At 40.9% G+C, this 12,847-nt stretch overlaps 1 protein-coding gene across 1 annotated transcript in view; it reads left to right on the forward strand.

Annotated features, from left to right (window-relative positions):
• The window catches only part of LOC105464944 (solute carrier family 3 member 1), a 47,492-nt gene that overhangs the window by 25,093 nt on the left and 9,552 nt on the right, over positions 1 to 12,847 (forward strand). The window contains exons 6-8 of the mRNA XM_011713116.2: positions 850 to 974; positions 3,775 to 3,970; positions 12,493 to 12,660. Of these exons, the coding sequence (XP_011711418.2) occupies positions 850 to 974; positions 3,775 to 3,970; positions 12,493 to 12,660 (489 nt within the window). The remainder of the gene's footprint in view (positions 1 to 849; positions 975 to 3,774; positions 3,971 to 12,492; positions 12,661 to 12,847) is intronic.

Raw genomic sequence — 12,847 nt, forward strand, 5'->3', positions numbered from 1 at the left:
TTTTCTTTCTCAGCCTGAGATACCAATTACAAAGATGAGTTTTGTCCTGTGTCTAGCAAGCACCTCGGTTCATTTCTTTAGGAAATGCGCAAGAGTTTCAAATGCATATGCACGAGGTGTTTTTTTTCCACTGGTTCCCTCCAGAGCGAGGGATCCCTTGGCGTCCTTCAGTGACAAGGGTTCTGAAGACATGGACAGTGTGGCCTCTACCAAGGGCCACAAAATAGAGGACATTTACTCCTGCAATTTTGTCATCTGACATAAGTTCAAGTGAGGAGGCCTTGGCTTGTATGAGATGTTATCTTTTGTTTTGATTCTAGGAGATTATTGTCATCCTAGAAAGACATAAAAATGAGACATTGACTTAGAAATCCTACAAAGATATAGAAATCAGGAAAAGTTTACTGAAACCCTGAGAAAAGTATAACACTAAGGAGAAAGGATAGTGGTGGCAAAGAAACAAATTTAAGTGCATGATGTTAATATTTTTGTGAGCAGATAAAGTATAATAATGAGCTCTATAACCACTAAGATCATTTTCTTTGTCTTTAAAAGTGTCTGAAACATTTTGACAATTACATGTTGAGGAGGACTTTGTAATCAATGTTTTGCTTGGTAAAATTTATTTGCTAAAATGGGTGACAGTTTACTAGAGAAATATTGCTTAGTAGATTTATAAAGTTAACAACTTGAGCATCAAATGAAGTATTCTTCTCCATCCACAAAACCATGTTTGAGTGTGTGTCTCGCTTGGCTTGAGCCCTTTGAAGAGGTTGTCTACATTCACATAGAGCCAGCTGTGGGCATGCAATGTATGAAATGATAACCATGTCGTCCTGGTTTTCAAAGGACACGGTCACACAATACTCGGAGCTGTACCATGACTTCACCACCACGCAGGTGGGAATGCATGACATCATCCGCAGCTTCCGGCAGACCATGGACCAATACAGCACGGAGCCCGGCAGATACAGGTGACCACGGCACATGCTCTCATTCTTCCCAGGCTTAGTGTGTGATCTGCAGTGTATCCCTCACAACCAAGTGTATTTGGAGGTTCAAGTAATAATGTAACACGCCTGCATAATTATAATTGATTACAGTTTGGTTATACCAGGGCCTGCCATATTCCTTTCCTGTTTGCTTACTTTGCTGACTTTCAGTTTCCTCTTTTGTAAAATGATGCAGATAGATCACACTACTACTTCACGGGAGTTTTGTGAAAATTAGGTTAATTAAAAAGAGATTATATTAGCTAAATGTTAACCATGAACCATTGTTTTTTTCTTTTTTAAAAACCAGCTCCAGGCTGGGCACAGTGGCTCATGCCTGTAAACCCAGCACTGTGGGAGGCCAAGGCAGGCGGATCATGAGGTCAGGAGTTCGAGACCATCCTGGCCAACGTGGTGAAACCCTGTCTCTACTAAAAATACAAAAATTAGCTGGGCCTGGTGGTGGGTGCCTATAATACCAGCTACTTGGGAGGCTGAGGCAGGAAAATCACTTGAACCTGGGAGGCAGAGGTTGCAGTGAGTCAAGATTGTGCCACTGCACTCCAGCCTGGGCAAGAGAGCAAGACTCCATCTCAAAAAAATAAAAATAAAAAAAATAACCAAAAAAACAGAACCAGCTCCAGCTGGGTACAGTGGCTTATGCCTGTAATCCCAGCACTGTGGGAGGTCGAGGCTGGGGGATCACCTGACGGTGTTTGAGACCAGCCAGGGCAACATGGCGAAAACCCTCCTCTACTAAAACTACAGTAATTAGCCAGCCATGGTGGCGCATGCCTGTAATCCCAGCTACTCGGGAGGCTGAGGCAGGAGAATTGCTTGAACCCGGGAGGTGGAGGTTGCGGTGAGTGGAGATCATGCCATTGTACTCCAGCCTGGGCAACAGAGCAAGACTCCATCTCAAGAAAAAAAAAATAAAATACCAGCTCCTTCTCTGTAGTATTATTTTTATCATTGTTATTGGATATGTAGTTTCCTTGTACAGTATGAATCCATATGTTTCAGCTAAAGTACCAGGACCACAGCTTTGGAATCAGGTAGGCCTGAAGGAGTCCTGCTCTATAGCTGTGTGATCTAGGGCCAGTTAATTAACATAAGTCTCAGTTTTCTCATCAATAAAAAAGTGATAGCAGTAACCTCTATAAGGCTGTTGTGAGATTAAATTAGATAATATATATAAAGTACTTAAAGTAGTGCCTGGATCATAATAAATACTCAATAAAATTACCCATCATTAAGTTTATATAGATCACCCAACAGAATCAATAGGAATTAAATTAAATTCATCTCCTTAAAGTAGGTACTCCGATTACTGTCTCCATTTTATAGATAAGGAAACTGAGGCTCTGAGCATGCAGGTAATGTCCACAGGTAGGAGTGGCAACTATGGGATTTGAACTGAAGCAGTTGGGCTCCAGAGACCATGTACTTATCCATAAATATGCTGCCTCACATAGCTAAAGCCAGCATTTCAGGTGAATGGGTCTTCACCAAACAGCGTTTTGCTTTCAGCAATTGAGAGTGCACACCAATAATAAGGAAAGACTTTATAGGGACTCAAATACAAGGGGAAGTTCTTTTGGAGAAAATACCTCACCTTATTTGCAGACATAAACTTCAGATTCTAAATGGAGTGATGAGAATTGCTAAAGAAAGTCTTCATGGATGTCAATGAGTTTTAGTGTCAGGATGTTACTGATTTTTGATTCTAGGAGATTATTTCTCCTAGGATTTTCTAGGTTTAGAAAGAAAAGAACAGACTGGGCATGGTGGCTCACGCCTGTAATCCCAACACTTTGGGAGGCCGAGGCAGGTAGATCACTTGAGGTCAGGAGTTTGAGACAAGCCTGGCCAACATGGTGAAAGCCCGTGTCTATTAAAAACACAAAAAAATTAGCTGGGCTTGGTGGCGGGCGCCTGTAATCCCAGCTATTCGGGAGGCTGAGGCAGGAGAATCGCTGGAACCCAGGGGGTGGTGGAGGTTGCAGTGAGTCGAGATCACGGCATTGCACTCCAGTCTGGGCAATGAGAGCGAAACTCTGTCTCAAAAAACCAATATAGCTGAGATCCAAATTTTTTTTTTCTTTCTTTTTTTTTTTTTTTTTTTTTAAGACGGAGTCTCACTCTGTTGCCCAGGCTGGAGTGTGGTGGCACGACCTGGCAGTCAAATGTGTTTCATTTTTTGAGGGGGGGGGATTTTTCTGCCTTGCATTTTTTATTATTTAAGTTCTAGGATACATGTGCACAACGTGCAGGTTTGTTACAGAGGTATACATGTGCCATGTTGGTTTCCTGCATCCATCAACTTGTCATTTACATTAGGTATTTCTCCTAATGCTATCCTTCCCTTAGCACCCCCACCCACTGACAGGCCTCGGTGTGTGATATTCCCCGCCCTGTGTCCATGTGTTCTCGTTATTCAACTCCCACCTATGAGTGAGAACATGCAGCATTTTATTTTCTGTCCTTGTGATAGTTTGCTCAGAATGATGGTTTCCAGCTTCATCCATGTCCCTGCAAAGGACATGAACTTATCCTTTTTTATGGCTGCATAGTATTCCATGGTGTATATGTGCCACATTTTCTTAATCCAGTCTAACATTTGGTGACAGCTTGATTATGCTTTCTAGAAGGTGCTAGTCCTATATGGTTAATGGTGTGCATTCAGCCCCTACATCTTGTACATGCAAGATAAGCAGCTGTGGAGTGCCTTCCCAGTCTTCTGACAGGCCCTGATGACACCAAACCTTGTCAACTCTTACAGGTTCATGGGGACTGAAGCCTATGCAGAAACTATTGACAGAACCGTGATGTACTATGGATTGCCATTTATCCAAGAAGCTGACTTTCCCTTCAATAATTACCTCACCATGCTAGACACTGTTTCTGGGAACAGTGTGTATGAGGTTATCACATCCTGGATGGAAAACATGCCAGAAGGAAAATGGCCTAATTGGATGGTAAGTCCTCATGCCAGCACAGTACATAATGTGCTGCTGTTGCCTTTGCTGTCTAGTTACCTCTAAAATACAATGGACCTTTGTCTCTAAGTGACCATCACCTCTGTCTTATTTCATGATTGTTCAGTGGCCAGGCCTGTCCCAGCCTCTGCTAGGTTCTTTTTGTTAAGGGAGAGACACTGCCCACTGAATGGAATGGATATTGAAGGAGTGCTTGTCTATGCTCAGAACACTGCTAGGCTTTTTGGGGCTGGATATCAAAAAATAATTTCTCCCCACATATCCCAGAGTTTATGATGTCAATGGGAAGAAAGAGGATTTCAGGTGTGGAAAGAGGTACAGTGCAATTCAGGGCAACATAAAACTGTGACAAAACACCCATTTGTGGGGTAGAATGCACTGCAAAAAGCATTTAAATTACAGAGATTCTCAGAGAAAGAATTTCTCCCCCTTCCGCATTAGACTCTTCAGAACAATTTTTGTCTTTTTTTTTTGAGACAGGGTCTCACTCTGCACCCAGGCTGGAGTGCAATGGTGCAATCATGGCTCACTGCAGCCTCAACCTCTGAGGCTCAAGCAGTCCTCCCACTTCACCCTCCTGAGTAGCTGGGACTACAGGCGCATGCCACCATGCCTGGCTAATTATTTTTGGTTTTGTATTTTTAGTAGAGGTGGGGTTTTACCATGTTGGCCAGGCTCGTCTTAAACTCCTGACCTCAGGTGATCTGCCCACCTTGGTCTCCCAAAGTGCTGGGAATATAGGCATGAGCCACCATGCCCGGCACTAACATTTTTCAAGACTGGCAATATATTACTTCAGTAAAGAACAAAAGATACAGTGATACATACCTGGGGTAACAAACCAGTATTGTCACTTCCACACCTGTCCGGGTTGCTTTTCCTGATCTGATCTTTCTGTCTTTGGGTTTGAGTTAGAGATCAACATTAGGCCCCTCTGTAAGATGTTTGTAGTATTACAGATGTAAGCCCTGCTGCTTCAAAGTCCCACGGTAACAGTGGTTGAAACAAAATGGAAGTTTCTTTCTCTCATATAAAAGACAACCCTCCTTTCTTTCTTTTTTTTTTTTGAGACGGAGTCTCCCTCTGTTGCCCAGGTTGGAGTGCAGTGGCGGGATCTTGACTCACTGCAAGCTCCGCCTCCCAGGTTCAAGCAATTTTCCTGCCTCAGCCTCCTGAGTAGCTGGGATTACAGGTGCACACTACCATGCACAGCTAATTTTTTTATTTTTAGTAGAGACGGTTTCACCATGTTGCTCAGGCTGGTCTTGAACTCCTGACCTCGTGATCCACCCATCTCAGCCTCCCAAAGTGCTGGGATTACAGGCATGAGCCACCACTCCTCGCCCTTCCTTTCTTTAATATATTATAAATGTAAATTCTAAAACACCTTTTTAGTCTCGATAATCTTCCATCTCTCTGTATCTCTACCACCTTAGGCTGTTTCTGTGGTCTCATCCTATAGGTCTCAGGTAAGTGTCAACACAGGAAGCCTTCTGGAGCCCCCAAATGAGGTGTCAGGTCTACCTACTGTATACTGTAGCACCCCTTCATTCCCTTTCCTTAAAGTCCACACACTTCCATGATGTCTGCTTTCCCCACTAGACTGTGCACTGGTTAAGGGCAGAGGCAGGTTCCCAGCATCCTAATACGGTGCCCACCTCACACTGAGGTACTCAGGCTCAGGGTTTGTTTGTTGCTGGTGTTGTTATTCTTATGCAGTTCAGCAATTTACCAAAGGTGTGCCTTCTCTCATATACACAGAGAGTTGCTCTCGTATAGCGAGTTGCCTTACACTAGTCAATATCTTCTGTGGTACCCGCACAAAACTTGTAGGTTTGATCTGAGCCCTGAAAAGTGGTATGATTTTGATACTTTATGCACAGATCCTGCCAGCTATCTTACACAGCCTGATGAAAACCTGAAAGGATAAAGGAGAAAATGCAGCCTAGGCAGAAAAACACTGGCAGAATCTGTGAACCATGATTAAGCTTATTTCAATCTTTTCTGATGCTTTAATTGGCAGGAATGTGTGTTTCCATTGCCAGAGCCTTTCTCCGTCCGGTGAGGGGAAAGAGGCTCACATTTAGCCATGGTAAAAGCTTTAAATTTAAGTATTAAAACTATACTACAATTTTAAAATAACAACTTTGTTGAGATACAATTCACATACCATAAAAATTACCATTTTTTTTTTCGAGATGGAGTTTTGCTCTTGTTACCCAGGCTGGAGTGCAGTGGTGCGATCCCGGCTCACTGCAACCTCTGCCTCCTGGATTCAAGTAATTCTCCTGCCTCAGCCTCCAGAGTAGCCGGGGTTACAGGTGCATGCCACCACGCCCAGCTATTTTTTTGTATTTTTAGTAGAGACACAGGGTTTCATCATGTTGACCAGGCTGGTCTCGAACTCCTGACCTCAGATGATCCACCCATCTCGGCCTCCCAAAGTGCTGGGATTACAGGTGTGAGCTACCGAGCCCAGCCAAAATGTACCATTTTAAAAGTATATAATTAAGTGGATTTTTGGTATATTCACAGAATTATGCAACTATCACCAACATCTCATTCCAGAGCATTTTCATCACCCCCAAAAGAAACCACATATCCCATTAGTAATCACTCCGCATGGCCCCTCCCTCTCTGTCCTCAGTTCTGGCAACCACTCACCTACCTTCCGTGTCTATGGATTTGCCTACTCAGGGCATTTCATGTAAATGAAGTTATACAATATGGGCCTTTTGTGTCTAGCTTCTTTAACTTAACGTGGTGTTTTCAAGGCTTATCCATGTTGCAGTACGTATCAGTACATCGTTCCTTTTTATGGCTGAATAATAACTTCCATAAAGCACATTTTGTTTATCCATTCACGAATTGACATACATTTGTTTTCACTTTTGGACTCTTATGAATAGTGATGCTATGGACATTTGTGTACAAGTTTTTATAAAAGCATGTTTTCAGTTCTCTCTGGTATATATCCGGGAGTGGAACTGCTCCACTGGGCATATGGTAAGTCTACATTTAACTATTTGAGGAACTGCCAAACTGTTTTCCAAAGTAGCTACACAATTTTACATTCCCACCAGCAATGTTGCGAAGGTTCCGATTTTTCTACATCTCATCAAGCCTTGTGATGATGGCCTTCCTGCTGAGTGTCAAGTTGTTATCTCATTGTAATTTTTTTTTTTTTTTGCATTTCTTTGATGGCTAATTTTGAGGGTATTTTCATGTGCTTGTTGGACATTTGTATGTCCTATTTGGAGAAATGTCTATCCAAATTATTTGCCTATAATTACATTTGGTTGTCTTTTTACTGTTTAGTTGTAAGAATTCCTGATATATACTGGATAGGTGATTTGCAAGTATTTTCTCCCATTCTGTGGGCTTTCATGTCACTTTCTTGATAGCGTCCCTCAAAAAGCATAAAAGTTTTTAATTTTTATGAAGTCCAATTGTTTTGTTGTTGTTACTCATACTTTTAGTGTTATATTAGAAACCATTGCCTGGTCCATCTATCCCAGCACCACATGCTAAAAAGGCTATTCTTTCCTTCATTGGATTATCATGGAATCTTTGTTGAAAACTCAACTGATTGTAGGCTGGGCATGGTGGCTCACACCTGAAATCCCAGCACTTTGGGAGGCTGAGGTGGGAGTTGAGCCCAGGAGTTCAAGGTTGCAGTGAGCCATGATCATCACACTACTGAACTCCGACCTGGGTGACAGTGAGAACCCATCTCTAAATATAAAACAAGGCCGGGCACGGTGGCTTACGCCTGTAATCCCAGCATTTTGGGAGGCTGAGGCGGGTGGATCACGAGGTCAGGAGATCGAGACCATCTTGGCTAACACAGTGAAACCCTGTCTCTACTAAAAATATAAAAAATTAGCCGGGCGTGGTGGCGGGCGCCTGTAGTCGCAGCTACTGAGGCTGAGGCAGGAGAATGGCGTGAACCCGGGAGGCGGAGCTTGCAGTGAGCCGAGATGGCGCCAATGCACTCCAGCCTGGGCGGCAGAGCGACACTCAGTCTCAAAAAAAAAAAAAAAATATATATATATATATATATACACACACACACACACACACACACACACATATATATATAAAACAAAACAAAAAAACAAAATCAGTTGATTAGATTTCCAGACCTCAGTTCTGCTCATCTATATGTCTGTTTCTGTGCCTGAACACCCTGAGTTGATTGGTGTAGCTTAGTAAGTTTTAACCTAGACAAGTATGGGTCCTCCAACTTTGTTATTTTTCAAGATTGTTTTAGCTGTTCTGGGTACCTTATATTTCCATGTAAATTTTAGGATTTCCATATAAATTTTAGAATAGCCAACTGGGATTTAAAACGCCAACTGGGATTTTGATAGGGATTGCATTGAATCTGTTTATCATTTTTGGCAGTCATGCCATCTTAACAATATTAAGTCTTCTAATCCATCAACACAGATGTATCTTATTTAGGTCTTTCGATGATGTTTTGTATTTTTCATTGTATAAGTCTTACACCTTTTGTTCAATTTATTCGTAAGTATTTTGTTCTTTTGATATTATTGTAAACTGAATTGTTTTCTTAATTTCATTTTTGGATTCTTCATTATTAGTGTATAGAAATACAATAGATTTGTGTATATTGATCTTGTATCCTACAACATTGCTGAACTTGTTTTTCATTTCTAATAGTTTATTGTGAATTCCTGAGGAATTATTATTTTTTTGAGGCAGTCTTGCTCTGTTGCCCAGGCTGGAGTGCAGTGGCGTGATCTTGGCTCACTGCAAGCTCCGCCTCCCGGGTTCACGCCATTCTCCTGTCTCAGCCTCCTGAGTAGCTGGGACTACAGGTACCCGCAACCACGCCCCGCTAACTTTTTATATTTTTAGTAGAGACGGGGTTTCATCGTGTTAGCCAGGATGGTCTCAGTCTCCTGACCTCATGATCCACCCACCTCGGCCTCCCAAAGTGCTGGGATTACAGGTGTGAGCCACTGTGCCCGGCCTCCTGAGGAATTTGTTGTTTTAAAATTATGGCAAAATATGCATAAAACATAATTTTAAACATTCAAAAGTGTGTAATTCAATGCATTAAATACATTCAAAATGTTGTACAACCATCACCATCCCAAACAGAAAATCTGTACCCACTAAACATTAATTCCTCACTCCCACCACTAACCCGATATCCTCCATTCTATTTTCAGCCTCTATAAATTTGCTTATTCTAGGTACCTCATATAAGTGGAATCATAACAGTATTTGTCCTTTTGTGTCTGCCTCATTTCACTTAGCTTAATGTTTCCAAGTTCCCTTCATACACACAATAGCATGTATCACATCTTACTCCTTATGACTGAATAACATTCCATGGTACCTATGTAACACATGTTTTCTATTCATCTGTTGGTGACATTTGTGGTTTTGCCTTCTTTTGGCTACTAGAATAATGTTACAAACCAATGGTGTACAAGTATCTGTTTAAGCCCCAGATTTCAATTCTTTTGGATCTATACCATGGAGTGGAATTGCTGGATCACATAATACTTCTTTCTTGTTTTTGTTTTGTTTTTTGAGATAGAGTCTCACTATCACCCAGGTTGGAGTGCAGTGGTATGATCTTGGCTCACTGCAAACTCCACCTCTGGGTTCAAGTAATTCTTATGTCTCAGCCTCCTGTGTAGCTCAGATTACAGGCGTGTGCCACCATGACTGGCTAATTTTTGTATTTTTAGTAGAAATGGGGTTTTGACATGTTGGCCAGGCTGGTCTGGAACTCCTGGCCTCAAGTGATTTGCTGCCTTGGCCTCCCAAAGTGCTGGGATTACAGGCATAAGCCACCGTACCCAGCCTTTTTTTTGGAGACAGGGTCTCACTTTGTCACCCAGGCTGGAATACAATGGTGTGAACATGGCTCACGGCAGCCTTGACTTCCTGGGCTCAAGCAATCCTCCTGCCTCAGCTCCCACCAAGTAGCTGGGACTATAGGTGCATGCCACCATCTCTGGCTAATTTTTGTATTTTTTGTGGAGATGGGGTTTTGCCATGTTGTCCAGGCTGGTCTTGAACTCCTGAGCTCAAGTGATCCTCCCGCCTTGGCCTCTCAAAGTGTTAGGATTGCAGATGTGAACCACTGTGCCCAGCCTTGGATCATATAATACTTCTCTGATTTTGAGGAACTACCAAACTTTTCCATAGTGACTTCTCCATTTTACATTCCCATCAGCAATGCATGAAGGTTCCAATTTCTTTTCATCCTCCCTGACACTTTTCTGTCTTGTTTTTAGAAATTATGCTCATCATAGTACATATGAAGTGGTATCTCATTTTCTCATTACTGAATAACAGTTTTGCTGGATATAGAAATCTTGGTTTACATTTCTTTCTTTCATCAGTTCGAATATATCATCCCATTGCCCTCTGGCCTCTATGGTTTCTGTTAAGTCAGTTGCTAATCTTATTGAGATTCCTTACATGTGATGTACCAATTTTCTTTGCTCCTTTAAAGATTGTGTCTTTCAACGGTTTGACTGATAGTGTCTAAGTGTGGGTTTTTAAAAATTTTGTCCTACTTGGAGTTCACTGAGGTTCTTAGATACACAATTTTTAAAAAAATCAAATTTGGGAAGTTGTTGGCTATTTTTTCAAATATTGTTTCTGACCATTTCTCTCCCTTCTCTCCTTTTGAGACTCCCACTTTGCATATGTTGGTATGCATGATAGTATCCCACAGGTTTCTGAGAGTCTGCTCTTTTTTCTGAGATAGGGTTTTGCTCTGTTGCCCAGGCTGGAGTGCAGTGGTGTAAACATGGCTCACTGCAACCCTGACATCCTGTACTCAATTTTCCCATCTCAGCTTCTTGAGTAGCTGAGACTACAGGTGCATGTCACCATGCCTGGCTAAATTTTTAATTTTTTGTAGACATGGGGTCTCACCATGTTGCCCAGGCTGGTCTAGAACTCCTGGGCTCAAGCAATCCTCCTGCCTTGGCATCCCAAAGCACTGGGATTACAGGTGGCAGCCACAGTACCTGGCCTCATTCTTCTCTATTTTTTCTTTCTGGTTCTCAGGCCAGATACTCTCAATTGACCTGTCTTCAAGTTTTCTGATTCCTTTGCTAGTTCAAATTTGTCAAGTCCCTCTAGTAAATATCTCACTTTAGCTATTGTACTTAACTCTAAAATTTTAATTTTTTCATAATTTCTCTTTATTATTTGATAACTATTCATATACTTTAAATTCTTTAGACACAGCTCTTTTCTTTGAATATCAAAATATTAGCTGGTTTAAAGTCTTTGTCTAGTAAGTCCAATGTTTGGTCTTCCTAAGCAACATTTGCTATTGACTGCCCCCACCATTATATGAGCCATATTTTCCTGTTTTCTTTCCCTGTTTTGTATATTTGTTGTTGTTGTTAAAAACTGGACATTTTAAGTAGTATGACAATTCTGGAAATCACATTCTTCCTTTCCCAGTGTTTGTTGTGCTCTATGTCCAGAGGGCTTGAGAAATCAAAGGGTTTCTTATCAGAAGATCTCATGATAGAGAAAAGAATAAAAAGATGGAGGCAAAAATTGACCTAATTTTCTGGCCATAAATATCAAAAAATACTTCACAATGGTCTATAAAAACATAATTATAAAGATCATTTTCATACATCTTAGGAAGTTAAAAAAAGCAACCTCCTATTTCTTGAATTGTAGCAATTAAGTCTTATCCTAAGACTCAAGTTCAAATGCTAGTTCTGTCTCATACTACTACTTGAATAAATGATGCAATTTCTCAGAGCTTGTTTCCTCATTTGTAAAATGGAGATAGTACTTGCACTGTTGTGTGAAGGAGGGAAATATAGGTGTGAAAGTACTTTTTAAAAAGTAAAGTGCCATGCTCAGCCTACGCACGTGAGGGTTTGAGTTGTGGGTTATGGAGAGTTGTCAGGTGATTTAAATAAATTCTTATTTAAACAAACTCTTATTTAAATAAGGGCTAGAACATTTAACATGGAAATATATTTACAAATAGAAAACACTTTATAACATTTCATCTTGGACTATGTAAATTCTTTCCAAAAGTTGATTTACTTTAAAAATTTTGTCTGAATAGTTCATAAGTCAAAACAATTTTTTAAAAGAGGACACATCAGAAGTCTCTCGTGCCTGTCCTTTCACCTTGTTCTACTGTCTTGCTCTCTGCAAGTTTTGTTTCCTTTCCTGTCAATATTCTCTTATCCAGATATGAGAAAATATGACTATGTATGTACCCTCTGAGTTTTATTTGCAATATCATTGTAAATTCTTACCATTCTTTTCTTGCTCATCAGTGGCCAAGATAATAAATTGGTCAGTTACACAGCAAATAGCAGGCCTAGGACTCAAGTTCAGGCTTGCTAGTAACAAGGTACCATATCTACTTTGTTCTGCTACCTGGTGAACTTTCTGTGAAATACGGTAAATCTTTCAGAAAACTGTGTTATAGAGCTGTGTTCTTAAAAATATCTGCCTTTCAGATTGGTGGACCAGACAGTTCCCGGCTGACTTCTCGTTTGGGGAATGAGTATGTCAACGTGATGAACATGCTTCTTTTCACACTGCCTGGAACTCCTATAACTTACTATGGAGAAGAAATTGGAATGGGAAATATTGTAGCCATAAATCTCAATGAAAGCTATGATACTGTAAGTTGAATACAACTTGACTATTCATCACAGCTATAAAACCAAGTATTCATTTTTTATTTTTTGCCAAATCAGAGAACTTACTATCTCTCTATTCCATTGTTGAAAATCATGGTTACTTTGCTTTTCTTTCTTACTGTTAGTAGGAATTCTCAGCTTTCTTGGTGGTTTGAGAGCTTATTTTAAA

This window comes from Macaca nemestrina, chromosome 13 (assembly GCF_043159975.1).
Source record: "Macaca nemestrina isolate mMacNem1 chromosome 13, mMacNem.hap1, whole genome shotgun sequence".
Classification (NCBI taxonomy): domain Eukaryota; kingdom Metazoa; phylum Chordata; class Mammalia; order Primates; family Cercopithecidae; genus Macaca; species Macaca nemestrina.